Raw genomic sequence first — 26,690 nt, forward strand, 5'->3', positions numbered from 1 at the left:
TCCCTGTAAAGTAATTCTTACTCAGAACTGACTTCCTAATTTGCAGGGACCAATACTGAGTAAAGATGAGGAACTGCTTGTTAAAATGTTTTAAAGAATCTCAAGATGGTGGCACTATGCCTTTAAACCAAATATGAACCCTTCAAGCCTGGGGGTCACCTTGCATTCTCATGACGTCACCCGTCTTGACTTTTGCCAGCCTGACATTATTAAAGTTCTAGATATTTTGTTTTAGGTTAAAAAGCATCTATAAATAAAATCAAAGAAAAAATTGTACATTAGATCCCTAGAATTTATTCATCTTATAATTGAAAGTTTGTACACTCTGACCAACATCACCTCATTTCCCCTACCCCTACCACCATAGCGATTATAGTAATGCCGTGTTGCAAACTTGAAATTGGCTGAGAGAGTAGATCTTAAGTGTTCTCACTAGAGAAAAAAAAAATTATTTTAAAAAATTGAAAATAGTAAATATGTGAGGTGTTAAATATGTTGACTTGCCTGGTGTAATTATTTCACAATGTATATATGTATGAACTCATCACATTGTACACCCTAAAAAATGACATTATGCAGTTTTTATTTGTCAGTCATACCTCACTAAAACTGGAGGGGGAAAAAGGAAAACATGTTTCTTTAGCCCCTCAGTGACTGTTTCAAGGGAGCCCATGAACTGCAAAGCAGATTTATAAGCCTGGGTCCTGTCCCAGTTACACAAAACAATATCTGATACAGCACAATGCCATGAACACGAAGTATCTAAGTACTTCTTTCCAGTCAAGTGTAATTGAATTTGACCGTTCTTGTTTATTACATTACCGTTTCTTGACTTCAGGGAGCTATTTGATAAGTTTAAGGTTGTGTCTATGCTACCAGGGTACCATTAAGTAAATTTCCTCCCATAATTTTTGCTCTTTAGGAAATTTTAAGAAGTCATTATATATTGTATATTGAAGTTTGACTAGAAATTTCCAAATTGAATACAGAATAAAAAAGCCTCCCATTTTATATAATGTAAAAAAGGTCTAGTTGTTTTCTTGAAATTCCTCTGTAAGCTGTAACTTATGAATCATGGAATCCAAAGTTTCCACATATTTAATGATATTGCATATTTGGACCAAGGTAACACTGCTTCTAAAAGTACCTACTAGATGGCAAGTCAGTAATTTAAGTCATTAGGAAGAAGTACTTCAAAATAGAGCAAAAAAAAATTTATTTAAGAAAAATGGGAGAATTCCGAAAGGAAAGATTGAAACCATTAACTTTGTATTGTGCATTTACAGGTGTGATGGGTGAATATGAGCCGAAAATAGAAGTTCAGTTTCCAGAAACTCTTCCAGCAGCTAAAGGTTCAACTGTGAAATTGGAATGTTTTGCCCTTGGAAAGTAAGTTTTATAACATTTACACCGATATGCGGAAACATTTGGTTGCTGTGAGAGATCAAGATAGCTTTAGACAGACTCTTCTTTTCCTTACTTTCTAAAAATTTCTTTCATTTAGAAGTAAAGGAAAATTAAAATAGAGGAGAAATTCACATATATAATTTAGTTTGAGATTTTAAAGGCAATTTGCAGTAAATGACTGTGCCTGCCTAATTTCATAAACTAAATTGGTGTTATTTTTCTTTTGCTTGTTCATTTGTTGTATTATAATACTGTGGGTATGCATTTTCTCTAAATTATTAATTAACTCGAGAAAATGCACAGTTTATTTTATTAAAATATCAAGTTAAAGAGATAAATCTTTGCATGTGCAGGTTTAGTAATTGACAGCTGACTGTTTCTGCATTTGAAAAATCTGTACCATTTTTATTCTATCCTAACAAAAGTTTTATTTTGTCAAGCCTAAAAGGCTTCCAGACATCGCTTACAATAGCAAATAACTTGATAAATTTCTTCATAGTCCTGTACCTCAGATTAATTGGAGAAGAAGTGATGGACTGCCTTTTTCCAGTAAAATTAAGTTAAGGAAGTTCAGTGGTGTGCTTGAAATTCCCAACTTCCAACAAGAAGATTCAGGTTCCTACGAATGCATTGCTGAGAATTCACGAGGGAAAAATGTTGCCAGGGGGCGTCTCACTTACTATGGTAAGCCTTCACTTTTGGCATATTGGATTTTTACCTTTTGCTCTCTCTATAAATTATTGGTATTTGGATTGGAGGCTGGGTAGGAGATTTTAGCAGAATCCCAATGTCCAGCTTGTCCTGTTCTATACTTTGTTAAATGAGGATAAATATTTATCATAAAAGGAATTAAAAAGAAAGAAAATTTTGCAATGAAGTTGGAGACGTAATATATTCTTACTGCATTTTAAACTGATTTATATGATAATGAAATATTCACTTTTTGCGGGGGGGGGTTAAGAATAGCAATTTACTCACTTAACCGAATCAAGGAGAGATCTCCTTTCTGTCTGCTATTACCTCTAGAAAATGGGATTTTATATCTTTCTCTGTGATCTTTACTAAGCAGAAAGAAACTGTCTACTTGGAAAACCTGAAATTACTGCATTAGTCCAACCACATAAACTCAGGCTCGCTTGACCTCTTCAGTGTTATTCTATGCTTTCCAATAATAAAAATGTACCATGTTTGCCGCCTTTAATTTGTAGTCACATTTATTTTATGTACTGTTAAATTTGGGTAAGAAAGGTTAATACAATTACCTTTGTTTAGAGTCTGTTTTTAGGAAAATTCATTTCAGTTCAGTCACTCAGTTGTGTCCGACCCTTTGTGACCCCATGAATCGCAGCACGCCAGGCCTCCCTGTCCATCACCAACTCCCAGAGTTCACTCAGACTCATACCCATTGAGTGGGTGATACCATCCAACCATCTCATCCTCTCTCGTCCTCTTCTCCTCCTGCCTTCAATCTCCCAGCATCAGGGTCTTAGGAAAATTAGATTATCTTTTTTGCCCAAACTTCTTTTCAAATCACTTTTATTAAGAAAAATAATATTAAGTATTTTTATGAAAGTATGATTTAGAAACTAGAAATAAAACATTTTATAAAATGTACTATAAAATATGTGAAGATGTAAACTCAGTGAATGTATTTTTGCAGTTTAACCATTAAAAACATTGTAAAACGAATGAGAATTGATCACTTTTGTGAACGGCAAATGACAATATATTCTATTTATTTTAAAAACTGAAAATTGAAATAATTTGCAATGCAAACTTGTATAGTGTACATAAATATTACAGAGAGGAAAAATTTTGCAAAGACAAGTAAAGCCTCTTCAAAGGAACGTGAAGTTTGCAAGTGCATTACATCTGATTAGACTGACACTTGTTTTATTGTAAGTTTATAGGATCTGCCAGGAACAAAACGGAGGTGTGGATTGATAGCATGAGCCATTCTGTGTTGTACTTCTCCCTTCTTATTACAAGATTTGGTTAGAATACACAGCGCCAAGTTGCAGTTTCCCAGACACCACGTTCTACATGTTGGCAGGATGATACAGATATGTGCTGGGGACCCCTAAACCATGCGCTTGTATGGCTCTAAGTTGACCACAAACAAGTCCAAGCTCATTTTCTCCTTTCTAAACAGCCAGTACCTGACCCAGGGTAAGAAGTGACCAGGACAGGAAAATACAAGATATTCCAACTGTCTTAATGTTTTAGTAGGAATGTTTTTAGCTGTATGGAACGGCAGCCCTGCACCAATAATAAACCCTTGTTTGCTTGTTTGGCAAGACATTCAAAGCTAAGCTGACATTTAAGCGCCTTATAATCAGGCCCTGGCTCAGTTTCTCTGGCGTTTCTTTCTGCCCTTACCTTTTCCCTTTCTCTGCATGTTGACTTCCCTGACAGTCATAGAATGGCTACCAGCAGTGACCAGCACATTCGTTCTTGTGCATGCTTCCTTTCTCTAAAACATCTTGCAGTTCACTTTTCAGATCTCATTGGCTGCATGTTCATTCCTAAACCAATCACTAACAAGACAAATTGGCTTCAACAACTTATGAGCCTTTTTTGGAATACAAAATATGGTCAGGTTTCCCTGGATTTTGTAGAAGAGAAGATAATTCAATAAAAAATGAGGGCATCTTAGGAATAAAGAAGAGAGAAAATGGATACACAATAGACAACAAACATTATCTGCTATACTTAGTAAATGAGGCAGATGGTTGCTTTAGTCCATTTTTATATGTACCTAAGAAATAAATTAGAGGGAACTCCCTGGTGGTCCAGTGGTTAGGACTCTGCACTTTCATTGCAGGGGTCACAGGTTTGATCCCTCATCAGAAAATTAAGATACCATATGCAGTGCAGTGCAGCCAAAAAATAAAATGAAAAAAAAAATCTCAATTTAAAAAAAGAAATCAGAAATCAATTAGAGAGTTTGATGAAAGTTACTTTAAAATTCTGTCTGAAGTCTAGTATATTCAATAAATGCCTTGCAGTTCTTGATTATCTGCTCTGATATTTCATGTAAAAAATGGTCCAGTAGAATATTTGAATTTCATATGATGGAATAAGGGGATAAATCACATTATGCGGCAATTGTAGTCTTAGGATTCACTTAGTCCAGCAAATTATCTTTCCATTTGGAGAACAGTAGTATGAGAAGCCAGTGGAAATTTTTGCTAGAAACTTGAGCCTCAGTCAAGGGATCATATGTGAGTCTACTGTAGTCTCATCCCACCTAGGCTGATTAATTCCTGAAAGAAGACAGTGTGTTTCAATATAGAGTAGAGAGGAGTGATCTGGGACTGAATTATACTTCAGATTGGGCAAGCTGTTTATATTTTATAAAAGGACAAAATAAGGTAAAACTTCGATGGGTACATTTTCTCTAAAAGCTGAATAGCTATAGTTTCAGTTTCATTTATAGAAAAGGCAATTTTATGAGATATAAATAGAAAGACAAATCTTCCCATGGTTGAAATTAAATAGCAATAGATAAAATCTTTCTTCATATGGAGGATGCAAATGTGAACCCCGAAGTACATATCACATGTATAATGCAATGTGAAATCGGGAAGAAATCTCACCTCCTAGTCTTAGATCGAAAACACAGACTGAGATTTGGCTGCATATACTTTGAATGTTGAGTGACTTTCATTGTGAGTGGTATGTTGCTTTCATCTGTAAAAGGACTTCCCAAGTGTCTTCTAAAATGCAAGTAAAAATGATAAATCCACTTGATGCAACTGATTTGCATACCTAATTTAAGGTTGCACGAGTTACTTCTTTTTCATAAAAAATCATTTGATTCAAATTAAATGAATTTATCCATCTTTCCCTGCTTTCATTTTAATTTGCACAGAGGTTCGTAAGATGTTCACTGGTTTGTATTTAATTAAGAGTTATTTCTAACCTGAAGGAAATATTTTTTTTCTTTTGCTGTACAAGTTTCTCTTCTATTGATGCTGATTTTTAGTGCATAATTAAGACTGGTATCTGCTGTCATTCACATATTAAGTTGCCATCAGTTGTGAGCTCGTAATTCAAAAATGTAGGTGGACAAGAAAATCTATATAGTTTGTGTACCTGCATTTTTCTGCTGATATCTGAAGAACGTAATACAGTGCCCAGAATTTTGAAAACAGAGAAAGCATAATGAATTTGACTTAGGAAAGGGCAGGTTGTAACATCCGTTCTCAAATCTATAAATGTTTCACATACCACTTAATAAATACCTAGTGAATTAAATACAGTTTTAGCCACTTACATTACATTAGCTTACATTAGTCTATTATTGCCCATAGTCATATCCACTTATATTTATGTGGATAAAGTATTTGTTTTTTATCGTGGAGTGGTTTGAATTTTTTTTTTTTTTTTTCGTTGCAGCAAAGCCTCATTGGGTTCAACTCATAAAAGATGTAGAATTAGCAGTGGAGGACAGTCTTTACTGGGAATGTCGGGCTAGTGGTAAGCCCAAACCCTCCTACCGATGGTTGAAAAATGGAGAAGCCCTTGTGCTTGAGGTAAGGTCATGTGCCTGGTTAATACACATTTTTCCCGCTTTGTATAAATGCCTTTTCTGGTACCAACTGCCAGAGTAAACTGGTGAGTTTGCACACATTCATCTGAAGAGTTTTTATCACATTCATCTGAGAAGTGGTGCAAGGGAAAAAAGGATAAAATCAAGTACCCAGTCTTCCAAGGAGGAAATATTTTCAGTATTGAATTTCATTGGAGAAAGATTATATTATCAATTTAGTTCATGATATAAAGTCAACCTATGAACAGTGCAAGTGTTAGCTCTTGTATAATTTATAATCAGTTCCCTGTGTCCCTGATCCATGGATGCAACCAACCAGGGACTATGAGGTCCTGTAGTATTTGCAGTTTTCAATGAAAAAGTATGAAATAAGTGGACTCCCCATAGTTCAAACTTTGGTCCACTGCACTATTGTTTTTTTTTCATTTTGAAATTAGAGAAGGCTTTATTTTAATCATTCGTAGAATGCAATTTCTATTTTTCCTGTTTAATAACATGGATGGCCTCTGGAAAATAAATGTATCAATTATATGTTTACCTTGTTACATGAGTATTTTCTCAATCACTTCTCAAGCCATGTAATTTTTGCTCTTTTTAAAAATTATTGTACTAAGTCACTTATGTTCCTTTAGATTTTTCCACATAACCATTCATAATACTACAAATCTTAAATAGATATATGTTTTCCAGCACCCTTTTTAATACACAGAATTTATTATGTCTTCAATTTGCATGATTTTAAAAACTGGTGAAAACCTTTCCAGTTCATGGGTTGGGAACCTGGTACATTTCTTAAAATCTGCAGCTTTATCCATAGGGAAAAATGAAATAGTTGCAATATTTTCCATTTATGCTTTGTTATTTATTTGACTGATATACTTTTTGACTGCAGTATATTTATTAGTATTTTTAATGTCTAGCTGTTAAGTCACTCTCAGCATTTCAAATAAGGGAATCATTTAAATTTCAGGTCAGATTGCCTAATACTATGAGGGAAGAAATTAAGGACACTTTTGCATGATTGAAATAATATTCAGTGGTTATCATTTTTCATCTAAAATGGTATATACATTTATATGCAAGGCATTTTTATTATTGTCTAGGAGAGAATACAGATAGAAAATGGTGCCCTTACAATATCAAACCTAAATGTGACCGATTCTGGCATGTTCCAGTGCATAGCAGAGAACAAACATGGTCTCGTCTATTCTAGTGCTGAGCTCAAGGTCATGGGTAAGACCAACTTTCTCATCTTAATTTATTTTTCTTAAATCCTCCATTTTTGCCAGAAGCAGAAATATTTACCTTTCATATTAGATTCCTACATCTAATAACATTTTCAGTATTGCAGCAGAATCATGCAGAGTTTTTAATCGAGGCGTACACTTTAATGATTTCTAAGGAAAGGCAACAATTATGGCCAGAATTAAACCCAAAGTTGGAAGTAGAGAAACAATAGGGAGAGAGTGTTGAGCTAAAACATCCTTATCCAGCACCAATAGTGTGAAATAAGTAGTACCTTTTAGGAGAATAAGTGACTCTGGTGTTCTCAGTTGCTGGTCCATAAAAGTAAATATCAAAATTCCAATCAATAGTTTATTGATCCAAAAGGAGTTGTTGTCCTTGTCTTTAATAACTCTGCTGGAAGGTTTAAGTTTTGGGCACACCACAGCTTTAACTAACCGAGGCTCAACTACTTGAAATTACGAATTGTTTCTCTTGTACTTCAGGTATAAGAGAAGAAAGGAAATGTTATGTTTAGGCCCATTGTCCAGAAAATACACTGTAAGGTGCAAATGACTTCAAGTCCAACCGGAATTGTCAGAGCATAACATAATATGTATAGATAAGAAAGAAAGAGAGGAGGAAGAAAGGAAGGGTAAGAGGGAAGGAGGGAAGAGAGCAAGCAAGAGGGTGGGAAGAAGGAAAGAGAAGGGGAGTGGGGAAATGTATTGTTCATTGTAATTAAAATAGAGAATTTGTATTTCAGTTTGATTTGACTCAGGGTTCTAACATCATCACCACTCTCAGGTCTCATATGATGATCCCCAGGACATTCAATTTTCATTATCAATCTAGTGAAAGAAGGATAGCTTTCTTAATTGCTTAAGTGCAAGTCACAGTCCTGATTGATCTAACTCAGTGCTTCCCTACTAGGGACGGTTTTGCACCCTGGAAATAGTGGGAAATGTCTGGAGACATTTTGGGCTGCCACAGTGTAAGGGATGGAGCCTGCATATGCTCCTGGCATCTTGCAGACAGATACCACAGAGACTGCTTAATGTCCTTCAGTGCCCAAGATAGCCAAAATGTTATGTGTTTCATGGAAAAACACTGGTTTAAGGAAAACAGGTGTCTCTTGGTGCCTGGAAGTTAGAAACACTTCATCTGTACCAAGAAGACTAAAGCTTGGGAACAGCAGATCATCACCTGAAAATCTGGCTGGTGTTATCCATGACAGAGACATATGGTATTACAACAGAAAGGAGGTGAAATGTGCACATATCTAAAGTGGAAGCCTGCTGTACTCTCAATCAGTCTTATAAACCATAGTTTATTCATCTTAAACCAAATGAATCTCTGCCTAGTGTTGCATGGGGTTTTTTAATGGGAAAAAAATATGACCTATGTTTGAAAAGAGATTATACTAATATATAAAGATACTTTTGGCTTGTTTTAGTAAAAATTATTCTCTTAGACTCAGAGAAGGCAATGGCACCCCACTCCAGTACTCTTGCCTGGAAAATCCCATGGACGGAGGAGCCTGGTAGGCTGCAGTCCATGAGGTTCCTAAGAGTTGGACACGACTGAGTGACTTCACTTACACTTTTCACTTTCCTGCATTGGAGAAGGAAATGGCAGCCCACTCCAGTGTTCTTGGCTGGAGAATCCCAGGGACGGGGGAGCCTGGTGGGCTGCTGTCTATGGGGTCTCACAGAGTCGGACACGACTGAAGCGACTTAGCAGCAGCAGCAGCATTCTCTTAGAATTTTAATTTTTAAGGCCAGCAACCTCCAAGATAACATGTCTTCTTTATCTGCAATCACATATATGTATCATATAATTCATTGTATGATATCCAGTTATTAAAAAATAAATTATATTCATTGGGATATGCCATAGGAAAGTAGATTGGATATTTATAGAAATGCACTGAGTTCTTAACTTTTTTCCACATTTGCAGTAAAAGGAAGATGATTTTCTGATTAACATATGCTTTTCTTCAAATGATAGATTGTCTCTTGAATGTTCAGGTATTGTTTCAAGATCAGCATTCCATGCATTATTAGCAAACGTGTTTTCTACATATTATTTAATTGAATATTGTAACATAGTGTAATGATGCATGTTATACTTCTCCAACTTTGAAGTTAAAGCTAACCACATGAACATTTTATAATAGATCTTAATAATGTTTATGATAGATCTTGATAATGTTTATCCAGGAGACTAAGTGTTCAGCACTCAGCCTTTATTCAGTAAACATTGCTGAGTACCTACTGACTATCAGGCACTGTGCTATACACTGTGTCTTTGAAGTCACGAGAGAGAGACTGACCCTGTTATCTTTATGGAACTTTCAAGAACATTCTATGATAAGTATTTTTAGTGTTATTAAATTTGTGACTGAGCTATTTTAAAAGTTCATGGTAAACTTAAAATTTTCATATAAAGTAACTGTCTCAAGAATTAGTACTTGCCATAAAACACAATAGTAGGAATTAGCTTTTGAGCATCAAAAACATCTTGTAAGTGGTCCCCAGTCAGTCAAACAAATCAAGAAGTCATAGCTCACCTGTCAAGAACCTTTAAAAAAATCATTATAAAGTCAACCTTTGGAATTGATAGGAATTTAAAGAAATAAAATCAAATTCATATTCTTTCCTCTTTTTCAGCTTCTGCTCCAGATTTTTCAAAGACTCCAATGAAGAAGTTGATTCAGGTGCAGGTGGGCAGTGAGGTCAACTTGGATTGTAAACCCAGAGCTTCCCCCAGGGCACTCTCCTCCTGGAAGAAAGGAGAGGTGATTGTTCAGGAAAATGAAAGGTATTCTATTGCCCATAAAGGTGGTGCTTTACCTGCTTCTTGCTTTCCATAGCAATGCTGAAGTAGGCTTTCAATATGAAATGAAAAACAGTAGCATTTCAATAAAATGTGAGGTGTTCGGGAACCATAATAGCAGTATTTTTGTTCGCAATACTCTTGAGATGATACTAATCAGGTTTTGAAATCTAAAAACAGATTTACCTCACCTCTTCCAACATAGAGTATTTTAGAAATGAGTTTCTTCCACATTTGACTGGTAAGACTCAAAACTGGAATGACAAAGGAACGCCGGCCCTGGCCCAAGGCTCTCTCTCAGGTGGCCCAACGTCTCAGGGCAAAGAAAATAGAAGATGGCAGCCTATGCTAGATGAATATCAATCTTGTTGGCCTATATTGAAGTAATTTTATGGGTATTAGTTTAAGCAAAGGCTCTCTTGATTTCCTGACTGCTATGATAACATTTAAAATGAAGAAGCAGAATAGGGCTTAGTTTAAAGCACAGATTTTGGAGCAAGACTGTCGGGTTCCAATCTGTATTCTTTTACCAGATCAAGGAAGTGACTTACTCTTTGTGTGTTTTGAGTCCTCATTTGTTAATTAATAGGATTAGCAAATACATCACATTATGAGGGTTGGTATGTGGATAAAACCCATAAATATCTATACAGCACGTAGGTCAGAACCTGGCAGAGAGTAAACATAAGTATTGGGTATTGTTCTAATTGATTGAGTACTTACTACCTCTTGGAACCTTGTGCTGAAAGCTTCTGATAAGTGGACTGATGGCCGCAAACATGTCCATGTCCTTCTTCTGGAGAATTTGATTATATTATGTCACATGACAAAAGATAATGAAAGTTAAAGGTGAAATTAAGGTTGCCAACAACTTGATCTTAAAATAGGGAGATTATCTTGGATCCTCTAGGTGGGCACTTGAAAGGGGAAGAAGACGCAGAAGTGTTTGAAAGAAATGTATGATAATGAAGGAAGGTGCAAGAGAGATTTCCAGCATGAGGGAGACCCTAATTGGGACTGCTGACTTTGAAGATGGTGGGAGGGGGCCAAGGAACAAAGGAATTCCAGATTCCTCTATCAAATGGGAAAATCCTCAGTTGACAGTCAGCAAGGAGATAGGGATATCAGTCCCACAACTTAAATGAAGTGAATTCTTCCAACAATGTGAAAGAGTAGAAAATGATTCCAGAACCTTCCAGAGTAACACAGGGCTTCCCAAGTGGCTCAGTGGTAAAGAATCCACCTCCCAAGGCAGAAGACATTCATTTGATATGTCGGGGATGGCAGTGGCTGGGAGTGGAGATCCCCTGGAGGAGGAAAGGGCAACCACTTCAGTATTCTTGCCTTCAGAAATCCCAGGAACAGAGGAGCCTGGCCGGCTGCAGTCCGTGGGGTCGCAAGAGTCTGACATGACTTATCGATTGAACACCAATGATGACAACAAAAACTAGCACAACACTAACAACACCTTGATTTTAGCCTGTTGTGACCCATACTGGACCTCTGACCTCCAGAACTGTAATATAATACATTTGTGTTGCTTTAGGCCACCAAGTTTATAGTAACTTGTAATTGGAAAAAAAGGAAACTGATACAGAGTGCCACACATCTTATTTCCTTTAAATATTTCTGCAGCTCTCAGTTTATGTCATATTATTATCCCCATTTCACTAATGAAAAACCTAAAGCTTAGAGGAATTATATAATTTGCCTAAAGTCACATAGCCAGAGTGAATTCCATAGCTAGGGCATAACCATGAAGCATTTTCAGGGCAATATTTTGTATAGAGAACACAGAATCTGAGAGGTGGTCTCAGCCTTTGAAGTCAGGGGGTCCGAATTATTCTTTTTGGAGATGGAGGGAAACAAGAAAGCAAGTTCTTAGATCAAGAAATGTAAATTTACTTTTCCAAAACTGCTAAGGCTTACTGCAGACAGACAGCCAGGTTGAACTGCATTTAGATTGTTGTCCCAAAGTTATTTTTGTGAGTTGGTTAGGATAACACAATCTGCTATTCCTATGATACTTTGTGGGGGACTATACGATACTTTATGCCTCAGGCAGCCACAGCAGGATGACAAGGCAAAATTGTGAACTGAGCGGTTACAAAACACAATCTAACCAAGTGCTGGGCAGTACAGAATAGATTTCTGGAACAAAAAAGTAATTAGTGATTTCGAATTTAGTTGTCCAAGCCAGTTTAAACAGGTCAAGATACAAACCATTTAATTTTTACAATGCTGCAAGTTAAACCTTTCTGTATAAATGGTGACAGTTTTGTTGTTGAAAACATTTTAAAGACTTTTAATTGTACACATAAATTAAATAGTAATTATGTTCCAAGGACTTAAATGCTTTGCACAATAATAAACACACTTGTCCTCACAGTAGTGCCTATAGTAGGCAGAGGTTTTAATCTTAACTTTAAAAGAGGACAGAAGATTAGCGGGTTTAGCTGAAGGCACACAGGAGAGATTTACTCCCACTTTAGAGAATGGTGGGCTTCCCTTGTGGCTGAACTGGCAAAGAATCCAACTACAATGCGGGAGACCTGGGTTTGATCCCTGGGTTGGGAAGATCCCCCAGAAAAGGGAGTGGGTACCCACTGCAGTATTCTAGCCTGGAGAATTCCATGAACTGTATAGTCCATGGGGTCCCAGGAGTTGGAGATGACCGAGCAACTTTCACTTTACATAATGATGGGATGATGCACTAAAAAATTTAAGGTCTAGAATCTCACCTGGTGTTTCTCACTTGGCCACTTGCTACATTAGTATCATTAGGTCACTTCTCTAACACCTATAAACATTAATGCTGCTAAGTCGCTTCAGTCGTGTCCGACTCTGTGCAACCCCATGGACTGCAGCCTACCAGGCTTCTCCGTCCATGGGATTCTCCAGGCAAGAACACTGAAGTGGGTTGCCATTTCCTTCTCCAATGCATGAAAGTGGAAAGTGAAAGTGAAGTCGCTCATTCGTGTCTGACTCTTAGCGACCCCATGGACTGCAGCCTACCAAGCTCCTCCACCCATGGGATTTTCCGGGCAACAGTACTGGAGTGGGGTGCCATTGCCTTCTCCCATAAACATTAATATCCTTATCCATAAGAGAGAGATAATAATTCTTACCTCCAGTTCAGTTACTCAGTCATGTCCGAGTCTTCATGACTGCAGTATTCCAGGCTTCCCTGTCCATCACCAACTCCCAGAGCTTGCTCAAACTCATGTCCGTTGAGTTGATGATGCCATCCAATATCTTATCCTCTGTCATCCCCTCCTGTTCCTGCCTTCAATCTTTCCCAGCATCAGGGTATTTTGCAATCAGTCAGTTCTTTCCATCAGGTGGCCAAAATATTGGAGTTTAAGCTTCAGCATCAGTCCTTCCAATGAATATTCAGAGTTGATTTCCTTTAGGATTGACTGGTTTGATCTCCTTGCTGTCCAAGGGACTCTCCAACACCACAGTTCAGAAGCATCCATTCTTCAGCGCTCAGCGCTCAGCTTTCTTTATAGTCCAGCTCTCACATACATACATGACTACTGGCAGAAACATAGCTTTGACTAGATGGATCTTTGTCAGCAAAGTAAGGTCTCTGATTTTTAATATGCTTTCAAGGTTGGTCATAGCTTTACTTTTAAGGAGCAAGTGTCTTTTAATTTCATGGCAGCAGTTATCATCTGCAGTAATTTGGGAGCCCAGTGTTTCCATTGTTTCCCATCTATTTGCCATGAAGTGATGGGACCAGATGCCATGATCTTAGTTTTCTGAATGTTGAGTTTTAAGCCAGCTTTTTCACTCTCTTCTTTCATTGTCATCAAGAGGCACTTTAGTTCTTCTCTGCTTTCTGCCATAAGGGTGGTGTCATCTGCATATCTGAGGTTATTGATATTTCTCCCAACAATCTTGATTCCAGCTTGTGCTTCATCCAGACTGGATCTCACATGATGTACTCTGCATATAAGTTAAATAAGCAGGGTGACAATATACAGCCTTGATGCACTCCTTACACGATATGGAAGCAGTCTGTTGTTCCATCTCTGGTTCTAATTGTTGTTTCTTGACCTACATACAAATTTCTCAGGAGGAAGGTAAGGTGATCTGGTATTCCTATCTCTTGAAAAATTTTCTACAGTTTGTTGTGATCCATACAGTCAAAGGCTTTGGCATAGTTAATAAAGCAGAAATAGGATGTTTTTCTGGAACTTTCTTGCTTTTTCGAAGCTCCAATGGATGTTGGCAATTTGATCTTTGGTTCCTCTGTCTTTTCTAAATCCAGATTGAACATCTGGAAGTTCTCAGTTCATGAACTGTTGAAGCCTGGCTTGGAGAATTTTGAGTATTACTTTGCTAGTGTGGGAGATGAGTGCAATTGTGAGGTAGTTTGAGCATTCTTTGGCATTGCCTTTCTTTGGGATTGGAATGAAAACTGACCTTTTCCAGTCCTATGGCCGTGGCTGAGTTTTCCAAATTTGCTGGCATATTGAGTGTAGCACTTTCACAGCACCATCTTTTAGGATTTGAAATAGCTCAACTGGAATTCCATCACCTCCACTAGCTTTGTTCGTAGTGATGATTCCCTAAGGCCCACTTGACTTCCCATTCTAAGATGTCTGGCTCTAGGTGAGTGATCACACCATCATGGTTATCTGGGTCACGGAGAACTTTTTTGTATAGTTCTTCTGTGTATTCTTGCCACCTCTTCTTAATATCTTCTGCTTCTGTTAGGTCCAACAATTTCTGTCCTTAATTGTCCCCATCTTTGCATGAAATGTCCCCTTGGTATCTCTAATTTTCTTGAAGAGATCTCTAGTCTTTCCCATTCTAATGCTTTTCTCTATTTCTTTGCACTTATCACTGAGGAAAGCTTTCTTATCTCTCCGTGTTATTCTTTGAAACTTGCATTCTGATGGGTATATCTTCCCTTTTCTCCTTTCCCTTAGCTTCTGTTCTTTTCTCAGCTATTTGTAAGGCCTCCTCAGGCAACCATTTTGCCTTTTTGCATTTATTTTTCTTGAGGATGGTCTTGATCACTGCCTCCCGTAGAATGTCACGAACCTCCATCCATAGTTCTTCAGGCACTCTATCAGATCTAATCCCTTGAATATATTTGTCACTTCCACTGTATAATCATTAGGGATTTGATTTAGGTCATACCTGAATGGTCTAGTGGTTTTCCCTACTTTCTTCAATTTAAGTCTGAATCAGGCAATAAGGACTTCATGATCTGAGCGACAGTCAGCTCCTGGTCTTGTTTTTGCTGATTATGTGGAGCCTCTCCATCTTTGGTTGCAAAGAATATGATCAGTCTGATTTCAGTATTGACCATCTGGTGATGTCCATATGTAGAGTCTTCTCCTGTGTTGTTGAAAGAGGGTTGCTATGACCAGAGCATTCTCTTGGCAAAACTCTGTTATCCTTGGTCCTGATTCATTCTGTAGTCTAAGGCCAAGTTTGCCTGTTACTCCAGGTATCTCTTGACTTCCTACTTTTGCATTCCAGTCCCCTATGATGAAAAGGACTTCTCTTTTGAGTGTTAGTTTTGAAGGTCTTGTAGGTGTTTATAGAACATTTCAACTTTAGCTTCTTGGGCATTAGTGGTTGGGGCATAGACTTGGATTACTGTGATATTGACTAGTTTGCCTTGGAAACAAGCAGAGATCATTCTGTCATTTTTGAGATTGTACCAAGTACTGCATTTTGGACTCTTTTGTTGACTATGAAAGCTACTCCGTTTTTTCTACAAGATTCTTGCCCACAGTAGTAGATAAAATGGTCATCTCAAGTAAATTCACCCATCCCAATCCATTTTAGTTCACTGATTCCTAAAACGTTGACGTTCACTCTTGCCCTCTCCTGTTTGACCACTTCCTATTTGCCTTGATTATGGACCTAACATTCCAGGTTCCTATGCAGTATCATTCTTTACAGCACTGGAATTTATTTCCATCACCAGTCACATCCACAACTGGGTCTTGTTTTCACTTTGGCTCTCTCTGTCTCTTCATTCTTTCTGGAGTTATTTCTCCACTCTTCTCCAGTAGCATATTGGGCACCTACCCAGTTGGGAAGTTCATCTTTCAGTGTCATATTTTTTTGCCTTTTCATACTGGGAACAAGATGGCATAATAGAAGGACATACGTTAATCTTCTCCTGTGAGAACTCCAAAATTGCAACTCGCTGCTGAACAACCATCAACAGGAGAATGTTGGATACCATAAAAAAATAAAATACCGTATGTTCACGGGCAAAGGAGAAGCCCCACGAGATGATAGGAGGGGCACAATCACATTTAGAATCAAACCCCATACCTGCCAGATACGCTTGGAGGGCTCAAACAAAACCTTGTGTGCACCAGGACCCAAAGACCCCACAGAGACTGAGCTAGACCTGCCTTTGAGTGTGTCAGTATCTCCTGCGGAGGCGTGGTTCAACAGTGGCCTGTCCTAGGGTCAGGGACTCGGGGTGCTGCAGACTTGGGTCACACAGCATGTGGCATAGGCCTTCTTGGAGGAGGTCACCATTAACCCCACCATAGAGCCACTGAGCAGATGACCCACAAATTGCAGAACAATTATACCAAATAAATTCTCACACTGTTAAGAAAGTTCTAGGACCCATAACAGATTTCCCATCCTGAAGATCTCGCAAAGGGACTCAGAATTCCCCCAGGGAATTTGACTTTGGAGGCCAGTGGGATTTGATTACAAAACTTACACAGGACTGGGGAGACAGAGTTGGAGGGCACAAACAAAATTGTGCACCAGGACCCAGAAAAAAGGAGCAGTGACCCCACAAGAGACTCACCCAGACTTGCCTGTGAGTGTCCAGGTGTCTCCAGTGGAGGCATGGGTTGACTGTGGCTTCCTGCAGGGTCAGGAGCGCTGAATATAACAGTGGATGCACAAGACCTTTTGAAGGAGGTGGCCATTATCTTCATTACTCCTTCCATAGTTCGGTCTCACATCAAACAAAAGGGTGGGAATATAACCCTGCACATAAATAGAAAATTGGATTAAAGATTTACTGAGCATGGCCCCACCTATCAGAACAAGACCCAGTTCCCCCACAGTCAGTCTCTCCCATCAGGAAGCTTCCATAAAGCCTCTTATCCTTATCTTTCAGAGGGCAGACAGAATGAAAACCACAATCTCAGAAAACTAATCAAATTAGAACCACAGCCTTGTCTAACTCAATGAAACTACAAGCCATGCCATGTAGGGCCACCCAAGACTGACGGGTCATGGTGTAGAGTTCTGACAAAATGCGGTCCACTGGAGAAGGGAATGGCAAACCACTTCAGTATTCTTGCCTTGAGAACCCCATGAACAGTATGAAAAGGCAAAAAGATATGACACTGAAAGATAAACTCCTACCTTATACAGTTGCTGTAAAGTAAGCATTTACCCACTGTCTGTAGATACACTGATCAATAAGAATGAGGTAGTGGTGGTTGCTGTTAGCATTGTTCAGTTGCTAAGTCATGTCTGACTCTTTGCAACCCTGTGAGCTGCAGCACACCAGGCTTCCCTGTCCTTGACTGCCTCCCTGACTTTGCTCAAACTCACATCCATTGAATCAGTGATGTCATCCAACCATCTCATCCTCTGTCACCCCCTGCCCCTGCCCTCATACTCTCCCAGCATCAGGGTATTTTCCAAACAGACGGTTCTTCTCATCAAGTAGCCAAAGGGTATTATTGGAGCTCCAGCTTCAACATCAGTCCTTCCAATGAATATTCAGGGTTGATTTCCTTTAGGATTGACTGGTTTGATCTCTTCACTGTCTAAGGGACTCTCAAAAGTCTTCTCCAGCAGCAGAGTTCAAAAAACCTCAATTCTTGGGTGCCAGCCTCCTTTATGGTCCAACTCTGACGTCTGTACATAACTACTGGAAAAACTATAGCTTTTACTATACAGACCAGTGAGGTTACATTATAAATAAAACATTGGAAGAAGCAGTGGCTGAGAGACATAGAAGTTTTTTGTTGGTAGGTTGGGCTACTCATTGATTGGTTGGTCTCTTGAAAGGTTGGCAGTTAAGGCTACCCAGAGTCCACACACATCAAAGATACATACCTTTTTTATCTTGCTGCTTCCAGCTTCCCATCATGACCCAGGCTGGCTGCTGGACGGCTTCAGCCTCTCAAAGACATTCTTCCCAGTGTCATCCCCATGTCATCCCCTGATGACAGGAGAGAGGAAGGTAGAAACCAAAGTCTACTTACTTCCTTTTAAGAAACTTCCCAGAAGTTCCATCCAACAATTTTCCTTACGGAAAATTAGTTCCCTGACCCAGTTTGTCAGAAGTTAGTTCCCTAGCCAAATGTAGCTACCATAGAGATTGGGAAATACAGATTTGTTTCCTGGATGGGAATATGCCCAATGAGAAATTGAGATTATGATTTAAGAGGAAAGGGGGAAAGTGGTGGTCACTCCAGCCCTGTCTCATGTTTAATGTTGTTTCTCTGACGTCTGTATCAAACCTGGCTTTCCTGCATTGCAGGTGGATTCTTCACCATCTGAGCCACCTGGGAAGCCCCTTTAAGCCTTCTGACCTTCTACTTTGTATGATGTATTTCTTTTTTTTTAATTGTTTTATTAAGTACCTTTATGTTTAACTGGAGGATAATTGCTCTACAATATTGTGCTGCTTCCTGCCATACATCAACATGAATCAGCCATAGGTATGCATATGTCTTCTCCCTCCTGAACCTCCCATTTGAAGTATTTCTAACATCTCCTCAGTGAATAAGGAAACTTTCAGGTATAAAAATGAGGTTAAAAAGAGGAAACATGTTTAAGGCAAGGGTCACAGTGCTGCAGGTTCTCCACAGGTATCTTAGTTTGAGATTTTACAACAAAACACCATAAACTGGATGGCTTAAACACTGGAGATTTCTTTCTCACAGTTCTGTAGGATGGGAGCCCAGAATCAGGGTGCCAGCATGGTTGACTCCTGGTAAGGACATCTGCCTTCTCATTATATCCTTGACAAGGCAGAAAGAGCCAGAGAGCTCTCTGAGGTCTTGTCTATAAGGGCACTAATCCTGTTCATCAAGGTTCTACCCTCATGACCAAATCCCCTCCTAGAGGCCCTGCCTCTGAACACCATCACATTGGAGACTAGGATTTAACATAAAAATTTTGGGGAAACACTAATACTCAGTATATGGCACCAGGGCTGGTGGTTTGGATTTTGCTTTTATCTCTTTGGACAGCAACAGCACTGATAAGCCAGGGCCTTGATGCTTAGGGGAAAAGCTGCTCGAAGCAATTATGGAACAAGTTGCAGAGTTGAATCTTCTCCAAGTTCATGTGAAATTGGAGTGGGTCTCAGCCATCACTTGGCAACAGAAACCCCATATCTATCCCTCTTGGTCTGCAGCCTTAAGCCAAATTGAGGAAGCACTTTAAATGATAGATTTATTGTGGTTGTTCAATCATGGGCTGTTCCAGCATAATACATGCAGATTCAGATCTCATCTTGGGGACAAATGAATTCACTGGTGAATTTAAAAATATAAGATAAGGCAAAAAATTTTTTGGTAACATATTTATGGCAAGATTTTCAATCCATTTCTTACTTAATTACTTTGGTTGTACTTTGTTTTTTTGTTTTGTTTGGTGTTTTTAGGTAAATCAAGAGGGGTTTGTCAATGAATAAGAAACTTGGGATAAATAGGAAAGCTTTCCCTAGCCTAGCTTAGGGGTTGCTGACAGTTTCTTTCATTAAACCTGTATATACATTCTCAGGTGATGCTAGCGGTAAAGAACCTGCCTGCCAATACAGCAGACATAAGAGACACAGCTTCAATTCCTGGGTCAGAAAGATCCCCTGGAGAAGGGAAAGGCTACCCACTCCAGTTTTCTTGCCTGGAGAATCCTATAGGAAGAGGAGCCTGGTGGGCTACAATCTGTGGGGTTGCAAAGAGCCAGACATGACTGAAGTGACCACGTACACACACACATGCATAAACGCATGTCTATATTTATATCTAGTATGCGATAGAGACATAAATGTAGATATCTGTGTATTTATATAGATATATAGTATCATTCAAACCCTAACCAGAAAAACAAATTCAAGGATTAAATGTGTCTTTTAAAAATTGGATAAAGTGATAGATATACCCAATGTAAACCACACAATATGTTTAAATAATTAGAGTTTACGTGGTGTGAAGGTTTTGTATTAGCACAGTAAGAGCTTTGCAGTTTTGCATCAGCCATAGTATTGTGGATCTAAGTGAGTGAGACACCTGAATTACAGAAAAGTTTTAAAGAAACCAGTGTTAGTGCTTAGAAGTAGAGAGAACCTTTCAAGCTAAGATAATAAAAAGATTATTTCGTAACAGAGGTCTTAGTGAAGCTGGTCTGAATAGATAATAAGGGCTTATAATGGAAATAGTGGTTCCTGAGCTCTTAAAATTAAGTGCTCATTCATTCACTTGAAATATTTTGAATACCTACTATGTGCTAGGCACTAAGTTTACATTTCATTAGAGAAGTCCATCCCATTATTTGTAGCTTTACAGGGTATGAAGACAGGTATCAGAGGACAGTTATAGTAAAACTCAAATGGCAAAGTACAGAATGTTCAGTGATTAGCGGAACAGGCCCCATCTTCTAATTAGAGAGCAGAGCAGGCTTTCTGGCAGATGTAATATGTATAGCAAGACTTGAACGATGACTGGGATCCACTGGAGAAGAGTGTTCTGGGCAGGGGGAACAGCATGTGCGAAGGCACAAAGGCTATAACAGCGTAGGCATCTGATGTTCAGTGAATCTGTTCAAGTGTAAAGTGATTTAGGAGAGAAGGCTGTGGAGAGAGGCCGTGGAGGTGAGCAAGGACTTTATTGTGAGTGGCACAGGAAACCAAATGAAATAAACAGTTCCAACTTTATTTCTGATGAAAGCAACAAAATAAAACGGCAATAAAATAATACATAAAATATCACGTTTATTTATTTTTAAAATTTTTATTGAAATATAGTTGATCTACCATATAGTGTTAATATCTGTTGCACAGCAAGGTGATTCAGTTTGCATATATACACATTCTGTTCATGTTCTTTTCCATATGGTTTATCATAAGATATTGAATTTAATTCCCTGTGCTATATAGTAGGACCTTGTTGTTTACTCATTCTATTTGTAATAGTTTGTGTCTGCTAATCCCAAACTCCCACTCCATCCCTCTGCCACTCTCGTCTACCTTGGCAAGCACAGGTTTGACTCTATGAGTCAGTTTATATTTTGTAGATAAGTTCATTTGTGTAATATTTTAAAGTCCACATATGTATGTTATGGTATGTATCTTTCTCTGTCTGACTTACTTTGCTTCATAAGATAATCTCTAGGTCCGTCCATGCTCCTGCCAATGGCATTATTTCATTCTTTTTGAATGGCTGAGTAGTGTTGCATTGTGTGTGTTTGTGTGTGTGTATGTATGTATATATGTGTGTGTGTGTGTGTGTGTTAGGAATTCTTCTATTGATGGACATTTACATAGTCCCATGTCTTGGCTATTGTAAATAATGCTGCAGTCAACATTGGGGTACATATATCTTTGAGAATTACAGTTTTCTCTGGATATATGAGGGCTTTCCAGATGGCACTTGTGGTAAAGAACCCATCTGTCAATGTAGAAGATGTAAGAGACTTAGATTTGATCCCTGGGTTGGGAAGATCCCCTGGAGGAGGGCATGGCAACCCACTGCAGTGTTCTTGCCTGGGGAATCCCATGGACAGAGGAGCTGGAGGGCAACAGTCCATAATGTCAGAAAGAGTCAGACACAACTGAAGTGTTTAACACACACGCACCCATTAACTGGATTTATGCCCAGGAGAAAGAGAAAATTTATGTTCTTAAAAAATCACAGAAAGCATGAATTGAAATCACTGCAACCTAAGGCAACAATCCCAGTTAGCAACAATTCAGCAGTCTGAGCAAGAGAGAATTAGAGCCCAAAGTAAAGAAATAGCAAAGAGAATAGAGAGGGTTGTGAAACAGTTAAATTAACAGGACGCAGGATTTGATTCAATTAAAGATGAGGAGGGAAGAAGCTCGTAAAAGTCAAATCCTGAATTTCCATTTCAGATATCAGGATTGTGTTAGACCTAGTTAGTAAGACGGGGACTAACACAGAAAGAGCGGAGGTGAGGGCAAGTGTGACACATTCAATTCGGAATTGTTTCAGTTTGATCTGCTTGTTGACAAACCAGCTGGATATATCTATGTGGGTTTGGAGATTGACTATTTGAATCCGGAACTCAGGAATGAGGCCGGAGCTATAGATGGAAATTTAGGTGTTGTGTGTATATAGATGGTAGCTGAAAGCATGGCAGTGGATCAAAGTTTTTGGCAGGTACATATCATTAAGTAGTAAATCATTTACTTAAAAGAGAGCCTGTATCTTTAATTCTGAAGCTGATGGAAATTTAAATGTAAGTAGAAGATGCCTATTTTTACATCATTTAAATGACCAACAGTCACAATTGATTTATATAGTAATTGATTTGTTAAGTAAAGGTCTGCTTGTTGCTTGGAATGCAGATATTCTAAACTTTTAAGTTACTACTATTAATTCTGATAAAGTTTTTCCCCTTCTTTTTGTTTTATATTTGTATCATCCAGTACCAAGAAGAACTGTTCTGCTTTTTACCCTGTAAAATGGAGGTTTTCTTTATAAACAGAAATGCTGTACCCTTTCGAGCATACAATGGTATTTCACTAAATGTCAAAATTTTAGTGCTTTTATATTCATTTACTTAAATTCACATATTTTCAAAAGACTTGAATTAAAACAGGGTGTGTTGTCTTTTTTCGGCCAAGGAGAATTGTAGAAGATGCTTGAGAATGTGAATAGGCATGGTATGCAAGAAGAGAAAGCCAGCTGGCATATTTTAGAGAATGTTTAGCTTTTTTGTATCACTTAGTGGTACTTAAAACACATTAGCCAATTATCTTTAAAAATGGGGTTTTCTCTTGAATGCTATTGCTTATAACAGTAAATATTTTATTACAATAGCCTCAATTCAGCAGAGAGTCTAAGAATGACCCATTACTTCTAATTAAACACATTAAAGTTGTCTCAAAGGTTTTAGGCAGCATTTAATACTATAGAAATTTAAATGCTTTCTAAAGAAAGAAATAAAGATTTCCCCAAATATTAATAGCCATAATCCAGTGTTTTAAAATATATTAGCCAATTTTAATGTATTTTTTTACATGTAGTTAGGAGCTGGCTTTAAAAGTCAGTTAGCTTTGTATGCTGTATGATTCCATGTATACGTAATACCTGAAAAAGTCTGCTTTACAGACATAAAACAGTGATCACTGCTTGTCCAGAGCTCAGAGTGGGAGGAGAGATTGTCTCTTTGGGGTCATGGTAGAATTTGGAGGGTAAGGGAATTGTTCTAGACCTTGATTATAACAATGGTTACATGACTGCATTGCTTCTTTAGAAGTCACCTAACTCTGTGCCAAAAAGGTTATTTTGTCTATAAATTATACCTAAATATATTAAGCAAACTTTTGCATGCAATTTTAAATATATCTGATTTCATGAGTAGCTTAATATAGGAGTTTCAGAGCTCAAGAAATGCCCCCAACTGGTCACTTTGCCCCTTTGAGGACTCTGAGTAGTTTGATGACGTTACTTGGAAGTAGCATCTAAACTTTTGCCAGTAAACAAGATAATTCATCAGAGCAAGAACCACTTGGCATTTCTGCCATTGCTGCTAGTAGTCGCCACAGTCTTGTTTTGTAAAGATGTGTCTGGGGACTCTGTTACTATCCAGCAAATCTGTTAGATGGTATTTCCCTTGGCTGGAGCTTTTAGATGAAGATGAGGAATTTTTTTTGCCAAATCGTTTCTGTCTCTATTCCTTCCCTATTTCCTCACATTTCTTGGCTTCTCTGTCTCTTATCACACTGGAGTCGATTTTTCTTCATACTATTCAAAAATGCTGTTCTCTCTCTGCCTGCCATTGCTCCTTTCACAAAAATCCAGACTGGATTATCTTCCTCATCATCCTTGGTGTCCGCATCTCAACAGCTGTCCCCTCACACTGATCAGATAGGTAATGAAGCTCAGAGAGTTTCAGTTCATCTACCCCTGGGCACATAAGCCAAGACCTCAAGGAACCTTTACTCCTGTACCCTTCAGTTCAGTCTCTCAGTTGTGTCTGACTCTGTTATGCCATGGACTGCAACACGCCAGGCTTCCTGTCCATCACCAACTCCCAGAGCTTGCTCAAACTCATGTCCATCAAGTCGGTGATGCCATCCAACCATCTCATCCTCTGTCATCCCCTTCTCCTCCTGCCCTCAATCTTTCCCAGCATCAGGGTCTTTTCCAATGAGTAAGCTCTTCGTATCAAGTGGCCAAAGGACTGTGCCCTTAACTCCAGATTAATCTCTTACTGGTAAATTTACAGTAACAGAGGAGAATTTTATTTATTTAACACATGTGATGTTGCCAGCTTTCAGGACCTGGATATTAGTCATTTCGAGATTGCTGTCTCTGCTTCATGTCTGCAGGGAAGGTACTAGGCTGTCCACTAGTTTCTCTTATCTTTTCAACACTAGGGACTATGCACTGGGCTGGGAATATAGAGATAAACCCTCAGGGAGTCCACACACATTCTGTTTAGAATGTGGAGAATTTACCCATAAGTTAATTTGGGAGGGACTGTATGATTAAGGTGACCATACGTACTTTATTCTACAGTCTGGGGCATTCTGGTGAGAAAGGGGACCCTGTTGGTAATTCCTGCCAAGACAACACATAGAAACCGAGACTTGCCCAAGGAAATGGGACATTTCCACCCTATCATGGAGATGTTTGTAAGACAGTAAGAAGCACAGAGAAGAGTTGTTGTCTCAGCCAGCATCTTGGGGGAGTGGGCAAGCAACTCCATACCTAGAGGTATCTCAAAGGAAGTGATGATGAAGCTCCATTATGAAGGATCTATGAAACCAAGCAAAGGAATAATAGTAGGGAAAACACCATCTGAACAAAACCATTGCATGGACAGGAAGTAAAACTGCTTATGTATTACAATTATGTCCAAAGTAAAGTTCTCATGTAACTAGGAAAATGAGAAAGCCTAACCTGAGTTCCTTCCCATATAGGGAACCATTTTTCTCCTTCAGAGGATGTGAACCCTGGAGGAAGATAATTTTTCCTGAAGGGGAGATTGATACACCTGGGTAAATACACAAGAATCTCAGAAAAGAGAGACATTCCTCTCCTGTCACTGGGTTACCCAACCCATACCTCTGTTTCTCTTATGCTTCCAGCTGGGAAAAGAAGAGGAAAAGGATGCATTTGCCACATAATCCCCACACCGTAAGAGCATAAACTACTATTTAAGAAAAGAGAGGAGTCCATGCAGCCCAAGACTGGGTTTTGAATGGGACTCATGGGAAGGGATCATAATCACTTCTCTCCTCCTTCCCATTCTCCAGCCACAAACAAGACCTACAGATGATCTCCTCTTAACTGCAGTCAGCTTAATTTTCTGCCTATTTGTATAATTATTTACATGCATACTAATTCTGTGCATATTACTCATTGTGTCAGATGAAGTTAAGTATATATTTTATTTGCTTCTTGATTTAATTTTAGTAAGTGGAAAGAGCAGAGGATTGAAGTCAAAAAGATACTGGTCAAATTGTGACTCTGCCATTTACCACACAGGTGTGATGTTAGTCAAGTTACTTAACCCCTGAGCCTTGGTTTCTTTATTTTGTGTATTAGAGCCAGAAATTCTTACTGTGCAGAGATAGTCAGTATATTAGATGACATTTGCTTTGTGGCATAGCCAACTCTTAGCAAGAGGTTGGCTAAAAAGACTCGTCTTGGTTGACAGGTAGAGAGAGGACAACTTACTTCCAGCTCTGTCCTGCCCCATTTCTCTCACATTCTTTTTTTTTTTTTTTTTTTAGTTTTTTTTTCTTTTTTTACTTTCTTTTTTATTTTATTTTATTTTTTAACTTTACAATATTGTATTGGTTTTGCCATATATCAACATGAATCCGCCACAGGTATACACGTGTTCCCCAACCTGAACCCTCCTCCCTCCCCGTACCATCCCTCTGGGTCATCCCAGTGCACCAGCCCCAAGCATCCAGTATTGTACATCGAACCTGGACTGGCGACTCATTTCATATATGATATTATACATGTTTCAGTGCCATTCTCCCAAATCATCCCACCCTCTCCCTCTCTCACAGAGTCCAAAAGACTGTTCTATACATCAGTGTCTCTTTTGCTGTCTCGTACACAGGGTTATTGTTACCATCTTTCTAAATTCCATATATATGCGTTAGTATACTGTATTGGTGTTTTTCTTTCTGGCTTACTTCACTCAGTATAATAGGCTCCAATTTCATCCATCTCATTATAACTGATTCAAATGTATTCTTTTTAATGGCTGAAGACGCTTACTCCTTGGAAGAAAACTTATGACCAACCTAGATAGCATATTCAAAAGCAGAGACATTACTTTGCCAACAAAGGTCTGTCTAGTCAAGGCTATGGTTTTTCCTGTGGTCATGTATGGATGTGAGAGTTGGACTGTGAAGAAGGCTGAGCGCCGAAGAATTGATGCTTTTGAACTATGGTGTTGGAGAAGACTCTTGAGAGTCCTTTGGACT

At 38.6% G+C, this 26,690-nt stretch overlaps 1 protein-coding gene across 4 annotated transcripts in view; it reads left to right on the forward strand.

The window, feature by feature from the left end:
* CNTN3 (contactin 3) overlaps positions 1 to 26,690 on the forward strand; it is a 399,434-nt gene that overhangs the window by 270,772 nt on the left and 101,972 nt on the right. For all 4 annotated transcript variants that reach the window (XM_024983152.2, XM_059880039.1, XM_059880038.1 and 1 more), the window contains exons 7-11: positions 1,287 to 1,389; positions 1,907 to 2,091; positions 5,809 to 5,945; positions 7,066 to 7,195; positions 9,859 to 10,009. In XM_024983152.2, coding sequence (XP_024838920.1) covers positions 1,287 to 1,389; positions 1,907 to 2,091; positions 5,809 to 5,945; positions 7,066 to 7,195; positions 9,859 to 10,009 — 706 coding nt within the window. The remainder of the gene's footprint in view (positions 1 to 1,286; positions 1,390 to 1,906; positions 2,092 to 5,808; positions 5,946 to 7,065; positions 7,196 to 9,858; positions 10,010 to 26,690) is intronic.

Source organism: Bos taurus, chromosome 22 (genome assembly GCF_002263795.3).
Source record: "Bos taurus isolate L1 Dominette 01449 registration number 42190680 breed Hereford chromosome 22, ARS-UCD2.0, whole genome shotgun sequence".
NCBI classification, from domain to species: domain Eukaryota; kingdom Metazoa; phylum Chordata; class Mammalia; order Artiodactyla; family Bovidae; genus Bos; species Bos taurus.